At 35.0% G+C, this 22,066-nt stretch overlaps 1 protein-coding gene across 17 annotated transcripts in view; it reads right to left on the bottom strand.

Annotated features, from left to right (window-relative positions):
• PICALM (phosphatidylinositol binding clathrin assembly protein) overlaps nucleotides 1-22,066 on the bottom strand; it is a 105,885-nt gene that overhangs the window by 8,515 nt on the left and 75,304 nt on the right. For 3 of the 17 annotated variants that reach the window (XM_025286195.2, XM_025286199.2, XM_025286198.2), the window contains exons 13-21: nucleotides 21,500-21,649; nucleotides 18,634-18,714; nucleotides 15,868-15,975; nucleotides 14,101-14,232; nucleotides 13,975-14,005; nucleotides 13,696-13,795; nucleotides 10,495-10,518; nucleotides 9,086-9,145; nucleotides 7,482-7,586 (exon numbers count right to left, since the gene is read on the bottom strand). In XM_025286195.2, coding sequence (XP_025141980.1) covers nucleotides 7,482-7,586; nucleotides 9,086-9,145; nucleotides 10,495-10,518; nucleotides 13,696-13,795; nucleotides 13,975-14,005; nucleotides 14,101-14,232; nucleotides 15,868-15,975; nucleotides 18,634-18,714; nucleotides 21,500-21,649 — 791 coding nt within the window. The remainder of the gene's footprint in view (nucleotides 1-7,481; nucleotides 7,587-9,085; nucleotides 9,146-10,494; nucleotides 10,519-13,695; nucleotides 13,796-13,974; nucleotides 14,006-14,100; nucleotides 14,233-15,867; nucleotides 15,976-18,633; nucleotides 18,715-21,499; nucleotides 21,650-22,066) is intronic. The other 14 variants (XM_025286201.2, XM_025286204.2, XM_025286200.2 and 11 more) reach the window with 9 other exon arrangements.

Genomic DNA, 22,066 nt, shown 5'->3' with positions numbered 1-22,066 from the left:
CCCTTGAAAACCAAAGAAAATGAAAAGCTTAGGTTTATGTTAACTGGTACATAAGGAGACAAAATAGTAATTATACCTAAAATGCACTACTTATTTGCTATTTATTGAAAATATGGCACTTTTCTTCAGTCAAAAAAACTTTCAAACTGTGTTCCATATATGAGCTTGAGGCTATTAACTGATTTATCTACTACCTGATTTATGCTTTTACCTGATTTATCTACTAAGCTTCAATTTAAAACATCTATGGAGAGAGCTCCTTAGACTTGGACATTTTCACAAAAGGTTTGCTACTCCCACCAAAAAGGCGGGGGGAGGGGGCATATAAACTATACTAAATTGGACCAAATAAAAACTTGAATATAAAATCAAGTTTGGTAGTTTATGGTAACACTACCTCCACAAATGCTAAAATACATAAGGTAAAATCATCATTTTATAAAGAAACTGAGGCTCATCAAATTTCCAAGGGCAACTTTCTCTGAAACACCTGGTTAGTGGGAAGTCGAGCTGACGAATCTGTTGAACTATCCTCGCAAAAGGTATCAATATGTTGAAGTCCTGACCCCTATGAATAAATCTATGAAAGTGACCTATTTGGAAATAGGGTCTCTGCAGATGTAATCAAGTAATGATGGGGTCATTAGGGTAGGCCCTAATTCAATGACTTTCTATGAGGGAAATGCCACGTGAAGACAGAGACACAAGGAGAGCACCACATGCGAGAGGCAGAGGATGACTTGGGCTGCTAAAAGCTGGAAGAGGCAAGGAAGGGTCCTCCTCTAGAGAATTCGGGGAGAAGCATGACCTGCTGACACCCTATTACTGGTCTGTAAGCCTCCAGGATTGTGAGAGATGAAATTCCTGTTGTTTGAAGCCATCAACTTTACGGTTCACTCTGTTATGGCAGCCCTAAGACACCAATAACAGACTTGAAGCAGTCCCAGTTCCCAAAGCAGTGTGACTGCTTCCTCTCTAAAACTTGCTGTCTCTATTAATCTCCACTCAGCTAGAATTTATGGTTATATTTAATATACAGAAAAAAGTTTAAGATTAGAAAGATCATTTTTTAAAAAGGATTTCTCTAGTCGATGTCAGTCAGTACCCACAGTGTGGCTTCTACATTCACAGTGCTATACAGTCACTGACGTTCATCAAGAAGACTTTGTAGAACCTCACAGTCACCCAGGATTTTATGGATTTGTTCCAGTTTTGTTGAAAACAAGAATCCGATTTCCACCTTTTAGGGAAAAAAATGTCCTCAGCAAAAATCCAGCGAAAAGGCCTGGTGCTACATGTTGTCTTATTAATGATAATGGTCAGCAGATGGGACTCCTCCAATTTTTCTTTTGACTGATTCAGGTAGGCCCAGGAGACTACAGAAACAGTCTCACCAATGGTACTAAATCCCCGCCATGGGATCTTCTACTAAGCAAGGATGAATGACCACAACACACTGCTGACAAGGCAAAAGGCTCCACAGAAATGCAGCTGGGCAGATCAGCTGACAGAGAGGCACTGCCAATACCCACAATTAACACACCAAGAAAGTTAAAACAAACAAACAAACAAAAAACGTAAAGCCTAAAAGCAAAGAGAGCTATTAGTTCTCACACACAAGAAAGTCATTAAAAAGGCCTTTTTTTTTTTTTGGTAAGACTTAAATTATTCCAACAGCCAAAGCTAACAGTACCCCCATTTAGGCTGGTAAAAGGCACTCACAACCAGCCACTGTGTCCTTTCAGACACTCAACTGATGTCATACTTTCTTAGATCTGGCAGATACAAACAAAAACACAGCAGCCATTTTACATTTTATCCATATCCTCTACTAAAAAAACCCTCAAAGCCTCCCAATACCAATCAGAAAAACAGTAAAACTTTTAATATGCTTATTTTAAAAATCAGATATTCAAATATAACACTCTATGGTTTTCATATTGCTTTTTGGAAAACAGATTGATAAGGGGATCAGTATGAGATTCTCATATAAAAAAGTGGTAAGAACATAAACACAACGTCCCCCTCACCAAATCTTCAACATCTCAACTGTTTTATGAACATTCATTAAGACACTGTTACTTCACATCACAGTTAAAAAAAAAAAAAGAAAGCAAAACCAGGTTAACTGTCTTCATGCTTAGTAACATAATTGCTGCATTACTGCAACGTTGGAACGAGTTTACAAACTGTTAATCAGCAATATACATTTCAATTTATATACCAGTGTGTACCAGTGTTTATATAAAGCACAAGCAAGAGAGGGCAGTAAGAGTCCCCATTCTCCCCAAGTTAATAAACACCCTAGTAACTGGTAACAGGAAATCAAGTAGTGTGAGGAAGCATGGAAGAGAAGAAAAAAAAGCATTAGCCATACATACGGTTCTAGTATTCTCCATACAGTCAAACATACAGAAATATGCACTCGTGTAGAGCATTAAAAAAAAAAAAAGGCTACAACATTAGTCATGAAACAGAACATCTTTAAGCTGTGTGATAATATTTAAAAAAATATAGAATTAGCACAAAATGTGAACAGAACAGAGTAAGTGTATAGGTCTATAGGAACATTAGAGTATGGTCTATTAAATAAATTAAGAATATACTGAAGAACAAAATAGTCTGAGCTAACAGCCATGTGGAAGGTATTACCTACTTTCTTGTTAGCAGGCACTAACATAGCACTAAGAGAAAGCTAAATATAATTTACAACGCGCAACACATTGTTTGGAATACTTCATTAATGGTAATATGATAAATATATGTGGCAGGGTTGAGGTACCCTCAAGAATATTAACTTGGAAAAAAAAAGAGTATTAACTTGGTTTCATAGTAAGTAGGTAAGAGACCAGGAGCTATAAGTTACATCTTTAGTAAGTAATGGCTCCCAAAAGAAATACTTCAAGAAATAGGAAGACTTCTGACAATAGTAGAATTGGGATTTGATTAAAAGATTCTATTTTGATGGTTTGCTTATATTTATAAACTATCATTTATTTTATACTGTATAAAGGACATCTTTGCCTCAAAGAATTTTTATTAAACAAAGAAAGCATAGCAATGAGAGAACTAAAAGGTTTAAATTAAACATTAAGAAAAATTATTTTGTTTACTGCTACCACTGAACAGCCAAAGTTAATAAAAGAAACTAGCTTTGCCATTGTTCAGTTGCTCAGTCATGTCCAACTCTTTTGCAACCCCATGGACTGCAGCACGCCAGGCTTTCCTGTCCTTCACTATCTCCTGGAGCTTGCTCAAACTCACGTCCATCGAGTCAGTGATGCCATCCAACCATCTCGTCCTCTGTTGTCCCCTTTTCCTCCTGCCTTCTCTCTTTCCCAAAATCAAGGTCTTTTCCAATGAATCGGGCCTTTGCATCAGGTGGCCAAAGTATTGGAGTTTCAGCTTCAACATCAGTCCTTCCAATGAACAGCCAGGACTGATTTCCTTCAGGATGGGCTGGTTGGATCTCCTTGCAGTTCAAGGAACTCCCAAGAGTCTTCTCCAACACCACAGTTCAAAAGCATCAATCCTTTGGCGCTCAGCTTTCTTTATGGTCTAGATCTCACATCCATACATGACTACTGGAAAAACCATAGCTTTGACTAGATGAACCTTTGTTGGCATAAAAAGGTTCTGCTTTTTTAATATGGTGTCTAGGTTGGTCATAGCTTTTCTTCCAAGGAACAAGCGTCTTTTAATTTCATGGCTGCAGTCACCATCCACAGTGATTTTAGAGCCCAAGAAAATAAAATCTGTCACTGTTTCCATTGTTTCCCCCTCTATTTGCCCTGAAGTGATGGGACTAGAAGAAACTAGCTAAGAATTATTAAAAACTAAAGCATGAGAAAAATCTTTCCTACTCCAAAGATAGTTTAATTCTTAAATGAGTAAAAATATTCAATCATGAAATTAAAGGCATTTTCATTCCTCAGGTTAGTCACCTAACATTTTAGCTTACAGTCTATTAGCGAAGAATTTAAACCAATTTTGCACACTGCTTTAAATTACTACAATGTTTTTAAGTAAGTAAAAAGATATATCAATGAGAAACAGAGTAAGTGACACAATGGAAAATTATTTGTCAACCAAATTCTCTTGTTTGACAAATAATATTCAAAACCTGTTGAGTCAGGCACCATTTTAGGAACCATGAACATAAAAGTTATACAAGCTTGCCTCTGTGAGGGTTACAGTCTAATATAGGCAACTCTCACTAGATCAAATGGATGGAGGGAGCGATGAATGGACAAATAGACGAACTGACAGATGCTAAGTAATGACAAATTCTATACAGAAAAATAATGCAGAATAGGAAAAAGAACTTCAAATCTCAGGAGAACTGAAAAGGGATGAGAGATAACTTAGAACGAGCAAAGAGTAAATCCACTTTATGACAGACAAAGTTCTTCTAGAAAAGACAAAACAGCAGAACAACACTGGATAATTACAGGGAATTGTGAATGCATGGAGCTGGAAGAACATGAATGTTCTGCTTATTCATTATTATTTCAAAGAGGGAAATTCTGTGAGAAAGTTTTTAAGACAAAAGAAAAGCTGAGGGTATATCTTACATGTTGTTATATTAGATTCATCTCCTTAGATTTTTGAGTCTGGAGATAAGATGCTACAAATACTGCCTACAGAAGTTTACTCCAGTATCTACACATGGATTAAACTAGAAGGGCAAGAAAGGTTCCAATCTGGGTCAAGGATTATAGACTGCAAAAAGGGAGGGGCTAAGAATAGCAGAGGAATGATTAGTGGGACACCATCACAAGATACAGGGAAAACAAAGAGGGGAAAGGAATCAAAAGCAACAACATAGCATTTAAGACTCTGACTTTCAACTGGTTCAAATAACTCTGTAAGGAGAAGTCCAAAGCCTCTTTGAACCACTTCAATGCCACCCAGTCTTCTTTTCCTCATCATCAATTTGCCTTCTTCATTTGCTTTTCTCAACCAGTAATATTTAAAATTAACTACTGACTTCAAATTTGATTTCTCAACTAGAAGCTTGTTCCCAAATGTTCTCATTCTCTTCTGGGAGCAAGTACTTAGAAAAGGGCAGTTCTATCACTATTTCATTTATATACTTGGGAATTCTTGCACTGTTTTGGTGTTTTAGTGACAGTTAACATGGATTTCAAAAGGAAACAAAATATAAAACCTGTGTTAAGAACTGATGCCAGGGGGCTAGCAATTTTTAAGGTAGATTCTTTTTTACTAAGATTTGTTTTAAACTATATTAAAAACACACACACCAAAAACCCTCATGCATAATGTTTCAAGGTTAAAGTATTATCCAAAACTGTATAGGATGCTCTTGACAACTACAGCAGTTATATCTTAGATACATAAATATAGTTTATAATCTAACAGGAAACCCAAGGAATTAGCAGAGTGGTTCACCACGGGCACAGGAAGACAGCGGTGCCGTAGTGGCCACATGGCTGAGGAGCAGCAGTAGAGAGGTAATGTGGCGCAAGTGAGCACCGGACCAGGGAGGAGCTAAGGTGCATTTCACCACTTGTTTAGTTTAGTTGAAGAATCTTTCCAAATCTCAACTTTTTTAAAAGAAAGAATGGTGACACTAGTGATAGGAGGCTCGTCTACCTTAAACGTTATTTGGAGAATGAGGTAATGTATGTGAAAGTGTTTGCAAACTGTCAGGTAGCACCCAAGCTTAGTAACAATATATTCTGTTTCTGAGCTAGGAGCTTGCAAGACAAGACCCACATTAGGTGCTGGGTTTTAGCTATGCATCAGGGAAAATTAGGTAGGTAGTGGTTACCAGTAAATTTACAGCTCCAAAATATAGTTGTTTTTTTTTTCCTCTAAATACATTTAAGTTCTTCATCACTTGGTCTTGTAACAGTAAAAAACCCAAGGCAATTTTTAGAAATAAACTACATGTACCTCAAGTTCAAAATGTGGGTAACAAAGAAAAAACTAAAAAAACAACAGGAAGACATATAAACTAAAGGATCTACATCAAAAGTTAAGGAAATCATCAACAGCTTAATGTTATCAAAATCTATACATTTCTTTAACAGTATTCAGCCAATATTCAGAACTGCTGCTGGTAAAAGATGGAAAGGAAAGAAAACTATAAATACCCATAATCTAATTTATAAAAACAAATGCATAAGAAAGATAACTGCATCAATTACCTCATCTACCAACTAACTTCATTATGAATACTTAACTGTTAGAGGAGCAGGAAGAAAAGGTCACTTTAACATGGACAAATGGGGAATAAAAGAGACATCCGGGGAAATACATGAAATTCAAAGAACATAGATTTTACCTCTCAATCAGAATTAAATTCACTATCCACTCCCAGTCACTGGCACTGCCCAAGACATCAATTTATTAAATGATAAATACTCAAATTTATTAAATGATCAATACTCAAAAAGGCTGAAAAATGAAACGGTCTCTTCTGCTTCACTGGTCTATGAGATACATATAGACTAACTTAACTGGATCAATACAAACTAATTTTTGCAATATAACACTGTATACACTGGCAAGTATAAAACTACCTGCATTCCAGTGGAAAAGGAATAACAAGTCCATCAACAAACATGCTCACAAATGCTTTCAAACAGCATTAAATACATAAAATAATCAATCAGTTGGCACTGGAAGCCACGAAAGGGGGTAACTTTTACAATCACATGTCAGTACTTCCCAACTGTTAAACGATATGAGCAGGGTAATAGAGAGGGATAAGCCAACCTATCTCTTTACAAAGGTCTCATCCCACAGGATGTCATCAGAGAGGTAAACAACAAAGAAACTTCTTATCTCCTCTCCTAACCATAATGGGAGAAGCGTTTTTCAAAAAAAAATCCAGATTTCCCTGATGTTAACAATAGTGACATGAAAAAGAAAGAGTGAATATCCAGGTGAATTTTCATGAACTGAAGAGAAAAGTCCTTCCTGTGAAGAAATTAGGTCAGGATGGCAATTCAAGCTTTTTTGCTCTTTTGTGGGGAGAGGGTTATCTGTTTTTAAATATGATCTTCAGCAGGAGAAAGTTATCTAATGAAAAAATAGCATTCACAACTTTTGAAGACTTGTCAGGTTTCACAGACATCTCAACGTCAACACTTCATTGTGGCATTCAAGCCAAGAACTGAGTTCTGAGCTCAAGGTTTCTAAGGCCAACACAGGAGAGTGCACATCAGAATTGTTATCAGAAAGAAGGCTTCTTAACCTCTGGCCCCACCAACTATAAGTTATCAAGACTTTTCCATCTTTACCTGTTTGTAATCTGCTTATCCTTTCTTTCCAAATAGTCAACATTCCTAAAAGCTCTAATATGAGAAAGATTCACGAAGAAAGTATCATCCTCCATGAAGGGAAAAAATGCTAACAACTTGTTTTTTTGAGCTGCATAAAAGGATTTTTCGGTATTATATTTCTTCCACATCAAGCACAGTACAAGTTACGTGCAGCATGTTAATTAGTACCTGTGCTCCTGATACAGGGCCAAAAGGGTTTGGTGGTCTCATGACAGGTTGGCTGTATATTAAGCTTGGTTGTGTCATTACAGGTACACTTCCCATTTGAGGAGGCTAAAAAAAACAAAAAAACAAAAATTCTCAAGTTAAAGGATGCTGACTCACATTTTCCTTATTATGAGTAAGTAAACAAGAAGGATGATAATGATGTACTAGTATTAGTACATCTGAATTAACTCAAAGGGGAAATGTCTATAAATGCAAATAAGACTGACAGCTAAAAATTTTAAGAGAATTTTTTTTGTATGGAAAATCTTTCTTGTGCTTATTTTTTAACGTTTACCAAAAAACTCAACTTTTTCTATATGAATTGCAAAATTCAAACTACAATAAACAGACAAAATAATTTAGACCAAAAAAAATTTCCAAATTTGCCATCTTTAGACATAGGGAAACTTAAAACTATAAAATGGCTAAGACATTTCAAAGTAAATTGCCTTTGTTCATCAAATCCAGTTCTTATACCATAATGCAAGTAAGTACAAGGGAAAATAGTTGATTCTTTGAAGAAGTTTGCCTTCAACATTCTTTCATTTTATCTTAACACATTTTTAAAGAAAACCAAGAAGAGGCTTAAATTACAGACACAGAGGTTAGTTCATTCTTAAGTAATTGAAAATAAATCTCAAACAACCATCTCTTTAGAAATTACCACTCCACGATATAAAATTAACATAAGTGACAGAACAGAGTACACACACCATCACATTATTTTGGTTAAAATGCAATATTCTAAAATCTTATCTTTCTGCAAGTTCTATTTAACTTTTTAAGATGACTCCTATTTTCAGTGATTCACTTTATGAGTTTTCTGTGTAGATACCCTTTTTATGTAATGACTACTAATCCAAAAGCTTTTATGAAACTTTTTCATATGCAGGGAAAGAGCTACTTTCACTAAGACATAAATAAAGAAGTAGCCACAACAGCAATACCAATGGATGAACACTGCCTCCCACCAGCAACAGTTTCCCAGAATGTGTAGTGGGCTGAAGCTACCACACCTTCATTTTTATTTGAGTCTGCATATTAAGAGAGCTGGGAGAGTAAGAGCAGTTTATAATGTGGGTTGTGGGCAGCTTAAAAGTTTAAACACTGTTTCTGTACTATACCAATCATGTCATAGGAAAATTTCTCTGGCCTTTACTAAACTAAATTTACCCCCTACACAATGCAAGAAACATCAACTCCCCACATCCACTATAGTAGTATTAAGGTTATAAGACCTCACTGGTATTAATATAAGGTCAAAGCAACAGAGACTTGGAGTTAACATTAATGTTTAAATGAGTTCACAACGAAGCATAGATGCCTAACAGAACTTATGAGAGGAAAAATAAGCCGAGTAATACAGTTAACATTAATAAATGATATTTGTTGTACAATAACTGTTCTAGAAATACTTATGAAACCTATGCTGTGGTGCAAGGTTCTGTGCTAGTTACTAAGGGTATATGTGGCACGAACTCTTTTTTCAGTTAAGTTTGGAAATAAATACATGTTAAATGCAAGTCAATCGATTTTCGAAAAGCTGTGTTTGGAAAAATACTTACGATTCCATATCCTATCATGCCTGTTGGTGTAGTAGCAGGATAGGCCATTACAGGGGGGGCCTGACATGGTGAGAGAAAAAACAAACAAGCAAGTGTAACTCACATATGTCAATGGAGTCCAGGTAATTAATAGCTAAAAAGAATTGCTAAGACAGCTGTGATTAAAGGTGATATTTGTGTTCGTTAATAACTGTGTCAAGCTCAATGACAAAAGGTGTCTTGAAATTAGCAGAAAAGCAGATTAGAAAGAAAAAATACCATTTAAACTTAGATGCAACAGTGATCTAAGATTTCAATGTGCTTTTACAGCATTAAAAATATTCAGATTTTTAGAAACACTCAAATCCTGCAATGTAACGTCTGTCTCTCCCATAAAGATGTCTGCCCAGAAAAAGCAGCAGAGTGAATGTTCCTAGGTGCTTCACTTCTGCAGCAAAGACAAAACTTAAAGATTTCAAATCAGTGAACAACCTGATCTTCCAAAAGACTAGTTTCTAAGGACCTCATTCACTTCTTTCAAATAAGCCCAAAGATTTCAAACCACTATGGAGTATATGACTCAAGTTTATATGTAGAGTATGCATATTAATATTCTAATTTATTCTGTAAATTATTTAAAATATGTTCTGCAAAGCACCAATTCAGAGGAGTAATACATTTTCAAGTCTGTTTATGCTTAAATGTCTAAAAGAATGCTCTATCACTAAGATTTTTAAGGTCCTTCCTCTTCCTACTTCAATTCATGCTTTGAAATATACGACCTCAGCAAGAATCATTTTAGATATATTTGCTGTCTTAACAACATTCCCCTATGTGTTATCTTTTAATAAAAACTTAAGATGAATACAGGTGAAAGACCAATAACACTGCTAAAACATAAAAAATAAATTATATGGCAATTTGAACATACACATGGAGAAGTTAAATAAAGCATAACTAAAGTGAATAGTTAAAAGTTTAGTATTTGAGTGAGCATGTAGAACTTATTGGTCTCTCCCTACTTAAAGACCAAGAGCTGCAAGAGCAGTAGACAAACTGCCAAGTACAGCAGAAGCCTGTAAGATTTCATGCAATTGTTATTTTCAACATTACCACAATCACCATTTCCCTTCATTCATAAGTCATCAAGTGCATAGTGGAAGCACAGATACAAACACAGATGCCCAGCCATCTGGCAGCAAATGGCAGAATATTAAGCAAGAAAAAAAATTTATATTTCCCATGCTACCATCATCAGAATCAATTCTACAACAAACCCATGAGATCAGTAGATGCTAGGAAGAATTTTTGGCACATTGAAAATTTGAATGTGAAAACAAGTAATAGCTGGAAGGTTATGAGATTCTGCTACAGCAGTGGTTAATAGCATGCCAATTTATTGCAAAAAAGGCTAGTTTTTGGTCACTTACGTATTGTGGAAAATGCATGCCATTCTGTTTTTCCCAGGGAGAACAATTACATAATGCAATAACACTGGATTAGAACAAGTACTTACACAACAGAAAATACATAGAGAGCATTTTAGTTCACATGTACATTCATTAACTACCTAGAATTCCCTGTATTTCCAGTATCTAATGGAAGAACATCTATACCAAAACACTATCAAGGTTGACAAGGGAAATTTAGTCTTTGGCATCATCACCTTACTTACGTAGAATTACAAGTGTCATTAAAATATAAAACCTATCAGTAGTACAAACAGTGTAAAGTTCAGTGCATACCATAAACCGGGAATGCACTGTATAATGAATATCACAGAAAAAAAAAGCAAGCAGTTAAAAGAGTTGATAGTGTAACATCATTATATATTTTAATAAAATATCAATAAATTTGTTTTAAATTTTTTAAAGTTTAAAAACCTTGACAGTGTTTAAAGATTAATAAAAAGGTTAGAAATGTAAAGAAATGTCATAAGCAGCAGTTTATCTAGGTAGTGACTCACATCACCAGCCCTAAATGTTAGTCATTAAAAAGAACCTCTATGGAATACATACATACAAATATTTTAACCAAGTCCTCAAGAGATGACACACCTTACCATATACAACACAGCACCATAGATATGGTTTCTTATCAACATTCTAGATGGTTAGATGCCTATTACATTCTAACAGTCAATCTAAGGTCAAGTGCTATTTGCAAATTTCTACTATTTCATATAGATTAGTACTAATTTAATACAAAATAAGAAAATAGTCATTGTATTTTCGTATCAGCATGCGGATTTATATCATGGTTCATATGTTATATCAATGTATGATTCACACCTACAGGTGTGTTACAGTGGGAAAAACACTGGATTCAGAGTCAGAAGGGATGGATTTCAATTTAAATCTGCTTCTGAGCTGCTTTCCACTTGAGGGGAAAAAAAAAAATCACTTTACCCCTACAGTTGGGACAACAGCTGCTACCAAGAGTGCACTAATTATAGAGTCAGGATAGTGTGTGTGTGTGTGTGTGTGTGTGTGTGTGTGTGTAAAATGTAAACTATTTAAAATGTAAGGTTTTATTATTGGTGATGGTAGTGACCACTACCAGGAAAAAAGTTGTTGTTTAGTCACTAAGTCATGTCCAACTCTTTAGAGCCCATAAGGTTTCTCTGTCCATGGGATTTCCCAGGCAGAAGTGGGTTGCCATTTCCTTCTCCAGGGAAATGTTCCTGACCCAGGGATCAAACCCGTTATCCCCTGCATTGGCAGGTAGATTCTTACTGCTGAGCCATCAGGGAAGCCCAGAGAAAAAGTACTGATTTTAAAAGGTAGCTAAATTTTAGTATAAATTTCCACTAATGAAGACTGAGATTAATAAAACTCTCTAGATAATGTCATGGAAAACTTTAATTGCACACTATTTTTAGCTCAGCCGTATATTTAATTTTTACAATTAACCCAAGGAAAACAGCAAAACAGCAGGATGCTCTGGAAGAGATTTAGTAACAAAAGTGGCTATAACAAGGGTATGGGGGTCTCTTAACAACAGGAAGGACACAATGTGCAGCTTGCATAATCAAAATGCTGCTTGTTAGCCCAAGTTTGCAAGAAAGCATGTTTCAAATTTTTCTACAAAAAAGAAACTGGTTTTCTCTGACCCAGGAAGACATATTGGATTGATAAAACAGTAGCTGACCAAGGGTAGTGACAGCCACAAACTACTCAGGGACAACCATACCTTACGGTAATTAAAACCATTAGAACTTCTTTAGTATTAGATTCTAACTCATTGGTCCTCCCTGGAGGCTGACAGTGAAGAATCTGCCTGCAATGCAGGAGACCCAGGTTTGATCTTTGGGTTGGGAAGATCCCCTGGAGAAGGAAATGGCGACCCTCTCTAGGATTCTTGCCTGGAGAATCTCATGGACATTAATTATCGTACAATTAATTTTCATTATTCATAGATTCTATATTTGCAAATTTGCTACAAACTAAAATTTATTTGTAATCCCCAAATCAATACTTATGAAGCTTTTGAAGTCTTTCATATACATGTGCAAAGCAGTGAAGAATTTGTCACCAGATACATCCAGTTCTGACAAGAAATAACCAGAGGATGGAGAACTAGGGAAGACGCTCTGGCTCTGGGGCCAGGTGGGCAGGTCTGGAGTTTCAACTTAGGTACCAATTAGCGGGTTGGTCAACTTAACACCTCTGAATCTCCTTTTCTCTTTTGTAAAATAAAAGACTATACCATCTACTAGAATAAATTTATTTAGGATTTAAGATTATAATCTATGTGAGATGTGTGAGTGTGTATACATACACAGCTGAAGCTATACTTGCTTGGTTTTTGTTAATACTGTCATCTAATTTTTATAGCTGATTCTCCTTATTTGCTGCACTTAAGGTTCAAAAGACCCCGATGCTGGGAAAGACTGAAGGGAGGAGAAGGGGACAACAGAGGATGAGATGATTGGATGGCATCACCGACTCAATGGACATGAATTTGAGTAAACTCCAGGAGTTGGCAATGGACAGGGAGGCCTGGCATGCTGCAGTCTGTGGGGTCGCAAAGAGTTGGACATGACTGAGTGACTGAACTGAACTGAAGGTTCTTAAAGTCACCAGAACACTGAATTAGTGAACACCGAGCCATTTTTAGGGGAAACACTGTGTGTGTGAAATTAGCAACCGATTCAGTGTCAGACAAATAAATAACAGATTTGAAACCAGCAATAGAGAATAATGATTAAGAACATAGCCTCTGAGGTAACGCTGCCTGAGTTCTAAAAACCCACCCCATCTCTTTTATTTGGGCTCATTACTTAATAATCCTATGTTTCCATTTCCTTATCTGTAAAATGGGATAATAATAGTTACTACCATATAAGGTTAATTTGAGGATTATATAAAACAAAACCACGTTATTATGTTAGAATTGATGCCTGGCACAAAATAACCCTTAAGTAAACGTTAGCTACAAAAATGTACCTGGCAAATAGTGTCAACCCAGCTTCCTTTAGAAGCTGAATGAAAGGAATAAAAATTACTTTTATTTCTTAAATTTTGTAACGATCTTTGCACTTACGCTTTATCACTGCTTTAAACACATTTTCACAGTACATATTCACCTAAATTATTCATATTAGTATATCATGAGATTTTCCAACTCACCATTGTCGCAGCATTCCACGCAGTTGTTGGTGCAACCTTTGGTTGCCAGTTAGATCCTCCAGTGAGCTTCTTTTCACCTGGCTGACTCCAATTTACATCACTTTAAATAAACACAAGTGAGATATAAATGTTTGTAATTAAGAAGTTTCTTTACTATAAATTTAGATTGAACAGAGCATTTAAGATGCAGATGACACTTATACACACACTTTCTTGAGATAAAAGCCAAACCAACCTCTAGATGGCACATGGGAAAAAAAATGCAAATTTAACACTCACTTCTTAGTGGTTCCATTTCCAATGCCAAGATCTAGGACACAAGAAAAAGAAAGCATTTAAAAACTAGACTCATTTTTATAAAACAACTTATTGTAAAGAAGACTCAAGAATTCAAAAAATACTTACTGCCCACGAGGTTGGCTAAGGATGAATCCAAGTCATCAGATACTAACTTGTTAGGTGGGAGTTTGGCAACGGGAAGACTCTGGTTCTGAGAGGCCACTGTTGGTTTGAGAAGTCCACCTAGTTCATCAAAGCCTTAAAGTTACAAACAGATGAAATAGGATTTTGTAAGGAACTTTATAGAGCTACAGCTTTCTAAAGGAGGTCTCTGCCTTTTCTCCTTGTTTGTTTAATGGAAAAATCCTCTAAGAAAATGGGCACCAATAAATGCCCTTAAGTGAAAAAGGAGAAATCCACCATTTCAAAGTAAATCGATTGAGGAGGCTGTATGTACTTTGGCAGAATTCATTTGTCTTACGTCATAACAAAATTACATTAAAGTTAAAGGAAATGAAGAAAGAAGCATTCAAGTAAACTACTCGTATTCCAAAACTGGGATGAGAAGGATGGAATTAATCCTCCCCCTCAGCTGACGAAGTCTTCTGAAGACTCACTCACACTTGAAGAAATACAAGTAAAAAATACATCTCTGAAAAAACGTTTCTTTTAAGAACTGTATTTTATAGACCTTTTTATACTCTTTAAAGTGAAGAATGTAAGGTATACGTAAAAGAGTATATTAGAATCAAGTGAAAATGAACCACTAGCTTATCTCTTTTTTTCTGTCTAAAAACAGCCTAAATTATACCTAAGAAATAGCTAAACTACACTCTAATTGTACAGAATCATGTAGTAAATTAGGACATTGCTTAAAAATAAAATCCCTTAAGGTTCTCTCCTGAAGGGTAAAAGGTAAAACAAATCCAATCAACCAAGCCACCCAACGACTCAACAGCATAACCTAGGAATACTAGAGAATTTGAAAAAGAAAGTCACCAAAAATGGGGGCTTAGAAAATATGAACTGGTTTCTATATCCTTTATCCTTCCTCCCAGTAAGACAAACTCAAGAGGAAAAAGTTAAATACATCAAAAATCATTGTAAACCTACCAGTGCACAGAAAAAAATGAATTTCTAGTCCGTAATACTCTTTATAAGCTTGCTTCTTACTTTTGTATAAACACGTATGATAACTATTAATAACTGTATATTATGAAATTAAGAGTATCTCAATGTTTAAATGGTCTGAATTTAATTACTACACTTACCACTCTACGATTAAGAACATAATTTAGTGTCAACTTTATAGGAATTCAATTTTTACAAACTTCAAATTAACAAGATACTAAATGGAAACCTAGCTCTATAGGTCTATAAAGCTGTCTTAAGACAAATGAACAACCACACTACAAAATGATTAAAAAAAAAAAAAAAAAAGCCCCTGCACCCATAGCTCTGATATTTAATTATTCCAGCCGTTTACTATACAGACTATTTCCATACGTCAAGGTACCACAGGTAATACTTTCCTAGTTTTCAAAAAAGCCAATTTTATTTCAGTAAAAGTAAAAATTATAGTGAGTAAAAAACAGAGCATTCTACACATAGTCACTAGTAATTGAGAACTCTAATCTAAGGAAAACCTCTTTTTTCTCTCTCTTAACAGCTCTGGGAGAAACAGAATCTTCCCAGATTCAAAACTGCCACTAAGAAAAGAATAAAGGCTAATAGTTGCTTGAAATTTTCTTCCAGTCGTTGAGGGAAGAGGACCCACTTCTTTGGCTATCCTAACTCCATCTATTTACACATGGTAAAAGTACCATTATCTGTGCTTACACAGACTCTAAACTAGAACACTAGAGTAAAGGTAATAAAGTAATTTTTTCTTACCCCCAGAATCTACAGTAATGTTGGTAGATTTATTTCCAAACACAGATTCAAAGTCAACATTAAGGCCAGCTGAAGGATGTGGCTGTGCAACTGGAGAAGGAGTGAACCCTAAGAGAAACCAAAATGGAAGAAGCTCAGTCTTTAGTAACTCTACATTTATAAATATCTAATAATGAAGAAAATAGAATGGAAAAAGCCCTAAATTCCCACAACAAAAAAACAAAGCCAACCCTTCAAGCAAAATGTTCCCTAGACTACCACATCTCCTTGTAGTGATTACATTTTCCAGAACAAAATCACCCCACTAAGAAAATAAAAAAGTAAAGTTGAATTACTAGTTTGTTTCATTACAAAATAACATTTTTGCTTATTTTTTACTTTAAATTTTTATGCTAATGATCTTTAAAAAACCAAACACATCTAAAATTCTAGGATCTTGTACGAAACCAAAATTTAAAGGATCATCTGGGAATAAAATAAGAATTCTGTGGTGTTTAAGAAAAAAATAACTTAGTATCCCAAAAAGTCTTTCTCCCTCTACCTACTCACCTTCCATATTTCTCGCCTCCCTTCCTTTGATGGTTAATCAAAAGCTATACGGTTTAAGTTCATTTGTGAAGTAACAGGATTCTTAAAAGTTATAACCCACTAATCCTTATGAACCCCTTGTGTCCAGGTGTTTTTTGAATATTAAAAAAAAAAAGAACTATTTTCAACCATCTTCTAAGTTCAACTTAACTACTTCCATAGGGGGCCGCCACATGTGTCATCAAATATACTGGTTTAACTACACTGAAACACAAGAACAGAAAGGGAAAATTTATTCTCTTCTGTCAATGTGACACTGATGCCAGTGGCATTCAGCCAAGACATCCAGTTTATAGAGAAACCAGGTAATGCTGAGGTAAATACAAGATTTTCAATTGTGTGAAGTTTTATTTTTGTGAAGTGAGGTTCTGAATTTCTACAGGCCAACTAGAAGAACCAAAATCATCTAGACCTATTATGGCTGTCACATGACTTGAGGAGTTTTCAATCACTGAGTATATATTCAAGTAGAGAACAGCCTAGCAAGGATCACAAAGAAGGGATTCTTTCACTTGTGGAAGGCTGGAATAAATGGCAATAATAAATTCCTTCCTTGTGGAAGGAATTCTCTTCCATCTCTAAATTTTATAAATTCATAATGTTAAAAAGTTTTAAATATCTGGTATTAGAAGATTAATAACTATATTAGAGAGAAATTAAACTTTTGAGCTGTAAACAAAGACCCTTTCTTCCTGTCCTATCTTTCTGCTAAAGGCAATTTCAGTCTGTAAGAATCTCACACTGAACTCTTAATGCACATGACCAGGATATAAGGAAGTATAATAACGCTGTACTAAAAAGACTGATCTTAAAGAAAAACTAGGACAAGATTTGTTGAGAAGTTCAAGAAGGTCCTCAAAGTCAGAGAAGCCAGAAAGGACTTTTTATTAACAGTGACTCACACAAGCTGGTATACATCAATGATACTACTGTAAAAGTAGCATTTTACATCAGAGTGTCAATATTCTGCAGAGGCAAAGATTTTTAAATGTACAAGTTTGATCTTTTGCCATAGTCATTTAGCCCGTAAAATACTCTTAACTCAAAGACACTGACCATACAATGAGAATACAACATTATCAAAATATAATTACATATACTGATTTAACAGTTCTCTGAAGTATACAAACTGTTTTAGAATATACCACAGGCTTGCCAGTTCTTCTCAAAGCTCCTTACAAAAGGAACAGATATATCTACTCAAGAAAGACAAAAATCTATCGTGCTTTATAATTACATCCCCATGCTAAACCATTACAGTGTAAGAAGCTTACAGTGTTCTTTAAATCCTGGAAACAATGTCTGAGCTATGGTATCACTTAATAAGAAAACAAAGGGAACAATAATTTGTAACTAGGACAGTATATCAAATTTCTATTTGCCTCTGATAACCTGCCCAAATTCTTTCTAGAATTTTGTTGGTATCAGAGATAAGCCTATCCTTCATAATAATACAAAAACAACTTCATAACTTTCTGTAAAGAGAGGAGCCGTCTCCTGAGGTCCCTAGGGGCACCAATCTGTGAAATTATGATGTTACTGCCTAAAAGTATAAAAGAGCTGAAAAGATACAAAGTAATCCAGAGCTAGTACCTCAAATTTCAACAGCTTCTACTAGCAGAGGAAAAAAGTAAAAGGGAAATTCTTAATAAATTATAATAGCTGATTAGATTGTCAACCTTTAATTTTTAAAACTGACTTAAAGCAAAGTTATAAAATATCACCATTTCAAAAGAGAAGATTTAGGGATTCCCTGCAAAAGATGAATAGGCTCGCCACGTTAAGGTTAACTTGATGAAAACTGAATTGCCTAACTCTTTCATTTCACAAAACCCAGTGTAAAGTCTATCACTGGCCACTTCACAGATCAACACTTATTAATACTGCACTGTAGGAACAATCTCAAGAGGAAAATAATAAGCTGACTGAAAGGTACAAGATGAACAAGTGTTGGGGACAGAAAGGTATTCCAAACACCCCTGAGAAAAATTAGATTGTTAATAGATTTTGGTGGTAGTTCGGTAATAAATAGGCCTCACACTTTTTTGAGAAAATAACTCTACTATTTATTAAACCAAGTTTTTTTTTTTTCTTACCAACTCATTTTAAGGAAAACAACAAAAAGAAATACCTCTTGCATAAACAAACTAATAAATTTTAGAGATTATTGTTACCTACCTCCAAATAAACCAGCTACAGTAGAAGGCTCATGGCACATAAAGGTAGTATTACGATAAGCTTGAGTGCCACAAAAAGTATCTGACAAGGCATATAAGGGAGGAAAAGAAAGGATAGGAAAAAGAGAGAAAAGTGAGAAAGTGAGGAGGAACAGCTAAGAGTGGAATGAAGTAATTAAAAGCAAAAACAGGAACAAAAACAAAAGAGAAAACAGAGGAGTCCAAGCCTTTGGTGTTCTTTAATTTACAACTTACTAAAAATAAGCACTTAACTTAAGGCTCCATTATGAGTACTATATTTAAAACATATATATAAATAATATTCACAACAAATTTTAAAAAACAACCAACACTGCATATCCTTAGATGAAAAAACATGAACCAGCTGGCTTGTTAACCAATACTAACATGTCTTCTAATGTCTTCTTCTGCAGATGAGGAAGGAGGCCTTGACAAAGTCACAAACATGGCACGGCTGGGACCATGATCCACTCACCTGACTTATACATCCCAGTATCCCTAGGGCTTTAATGAGAGCAAGCTACAAACTACACTGAGAACTATATCAAATCAAGGTCCTCCTCTGAAAGATCTGGAAGGTATCTACATATCTAACTCTCTGATTTTTCCTGGTCATGCTTAACTCTATAGAGCAGGAGCTGGCAAACTACAGCCTGTGGCCTATTTATATGGCATGAGAGCTAAAAATGGTTTTTACATGTTGAAAGGGTTTAAAAAAAAAAGAAGAGATGATGACTCACAGATTTTACGCATCATATAAAAGCCTACAGTATTTATTACCTGGCTCTTTACACTAAGTTTCCTGATCACTATTCTAGAGCAGCATGATCCAACAGAGCTTTCTAGTAACAGAAATGCTTTATAAATCTGCACACTATGCAGATATGTGAATACGGTACATTATGGTAGCCACTGTGCCACTGAAGAGTGGAACTGTGGCTAGTACAAGTGAGAAAGAAAAATTTTAATTGTATTTAACACTTAATTTTAATAAATCAAGCCTTAAAGGATGACATGTGGCTAGTTAGATGATGCAGTGTAAGCAATGACAAACCTTGGGTGGTCCTTTCATGCTCTTACTACTGAGTAAGAAACTACTAGGATTTTTATTACACAACTGTACTTCTTAGGAACTTTCAACTTGCACTGAAAGACTTACTAAAAGGCCTCTTCTATGACAGGGATCAACTATAGCTCCTTGTCTTTGTAAATAAAGTTTTATTGCAACACAGCCAAGCTTATGTGTTTGTGTCTTGCCTATGGCTGTTTTCATGCTATGTCAAGGTTCAGTAGCTGTGAAAAAGACTGTGTGGCTCACAAGCCAAAAATATTTACAACCTAACAATCTTTTAAGAGAAAGTTTGCTGACCCCTACTCTAGATTAATGCCTAATTGGTTGATAGCAGTGGTTTTTAATTTCCCCTTCTGTACTTTCATAAAAGTATGTAACAATAAGTTTTAGAAAGAAAGAGTATTTAACAATACTCTGTAACAATACAAAGAAAAAGTATTTAACAGTAAGTTAAGTCCCCTGTGTCTTCAGGGGACACAGATGTGACATCTTGAAGCCCATGCACTGCTCTGACTTAAAAGATGGAAATATACAGCCCAAATCAAAGTCATATCTGCTTCATATTCTCAAACTAAGGGAACAGACTTAAAAAGATACAGTTATATTTACTAAATACATACCATGGATATTCAGTAAATATGAAGAAAAGATACAACCTGTAAAAGACTATTGACAGAACACTCCAAAGATAACTCTTGTTACCCCTTATTACCAAGCAAAAAGGTACACCATCTGACATATTTCTAAGAGTAACAAAATGTATAATTTAGTTTCAACTGCTTTTAATCTAATTTTTAAATGTATTATAATATAATAAAGGAATTACAGCCACCAAATATTACCCTTTAGAACTATTAGACTAATTATGTAATTAGAGCACCTGCCTTGAAACTTTCTCAAATCTCCAACTACTGCTTTCCAGTCACTTTCTCTTCTTCTCTCTCAGATATAGCTAAGTATTCAGAATGTGGCCACCTGCTCTATCTAGGGTACACAGATGACTTTATGCATGCTGCTTCAATCAAAGATTTAAATTTGTGTCACCTTTCGCTGTATCTATGAATTGAATAAAAGCACTTTCATCATCTTTTAAGGGGGTTTAGCATCATTTTAGCAGGATTCAAAAACATTTATATATTTAAAAACTTACTCCTCCTAGTATAACTTTGGTATGAAATTTTGCTTTTTTTAATAGATTTTTATATCACAATTAAAGCTATTCAGTCAAGTTGCTTTTCATTTCCTATTTTTCATTTACCTCCAGGCTAACAATGAAGTGAGACCCTTAAGATTAGACAGAGGGTATGTACAGGTTTTAGACAATATAAAATCATACCATTATTTTGAAATTAAAAAGGGGGAAAAAGATTAAGAAAGCTACTAAGGGTGATAACCACCCTCTCTCTCAAACAGAAAGGGAAAAATGTAAGCACACATAAACATGTAAGTAAGTTCAGGAGATGTCACTCTTCATCCAACTCTAATAACCAACTCTCTGAACTATAAACAGGATGTAGCATGTGATGCTACAATATGACAGAGAACAAAACAAAATTCAATTTCAAAGGAAATTTTCCGTCCTAAAAACTTGCATCAAATAAAATCAGGGATACTGGTGTAAAAAAAAACCTCACTACACTACTGCTAGTTTATTTTAAAGTTTGTTATTAAAATCCAAAGTAATTATTGCAGTGCTTTAAAAATAATGGATACGTTAAAAAATACTTAGGCAGTATAAACATTAATTGGAAAGAAAGGTTAAATGGTACTTTACCAACAAACATTTCATGAGTAGGTGTCCTAGTAGTAAAAGTGGATACATCTGAAGAAATAGGAAGGTGAACATCACCACTACTTTTTGTGAGGAAAGGATTTAAGCTTGGAATGGCATCATCAACAGCATCTACAGTAGCAGAGAAAGGATCTGTGCAGTCCAAGTGCATTACAGCAAAATGAAGAAAGGAAGTAAATTAATTAGTATTGTAATTAGTCAAAAGAGGCAAAGTGAAAAGTAGTAGCTATTATCATTATTAATCCAAATGCAAATGATCAAATCTAATCACCAAGATGGAAGAAATGCATTTAACATATTTTAAAATGAACCCTCAGAAAAAAATACTTTTGTGTCCATAACAACAGCAGCAAACTAAGGATGGATCTGCTCTACAACATCAGAAAGACAACCTTCAGGTAGTTAAAAAAGAGAATAACAACAAAATGTTTCTATAAATGAGCCATCTAACCTGAACCGTGTTCCCCACCCAAGATGGGAGTGTATTGGCACTGGTGGCATAGCTATGCATACGTAAATAATTGATATAAATAACTGATATGAATATGG

This window comes from Bubalus bubalis, chromosome 5 (assembly GCF_019923935.1).
Source record: "Bubalus bubalis isolate 160015118507 breed Murrah chromosome 5, NDDB_SH_1, whole genome shotgun sequence".
In the NCBI taxonomy this organism is placed as follows: Eukaryota; Metazoa; Chordata; class Mammalia; order Artiodactyla; family Bovidae; genus Bubalus; species Bubalus bubalis.
Note: the sequence above shows the minus strand (reverse complement) of the source record. Positions and strands in the feature narration are given on the sequence as shown.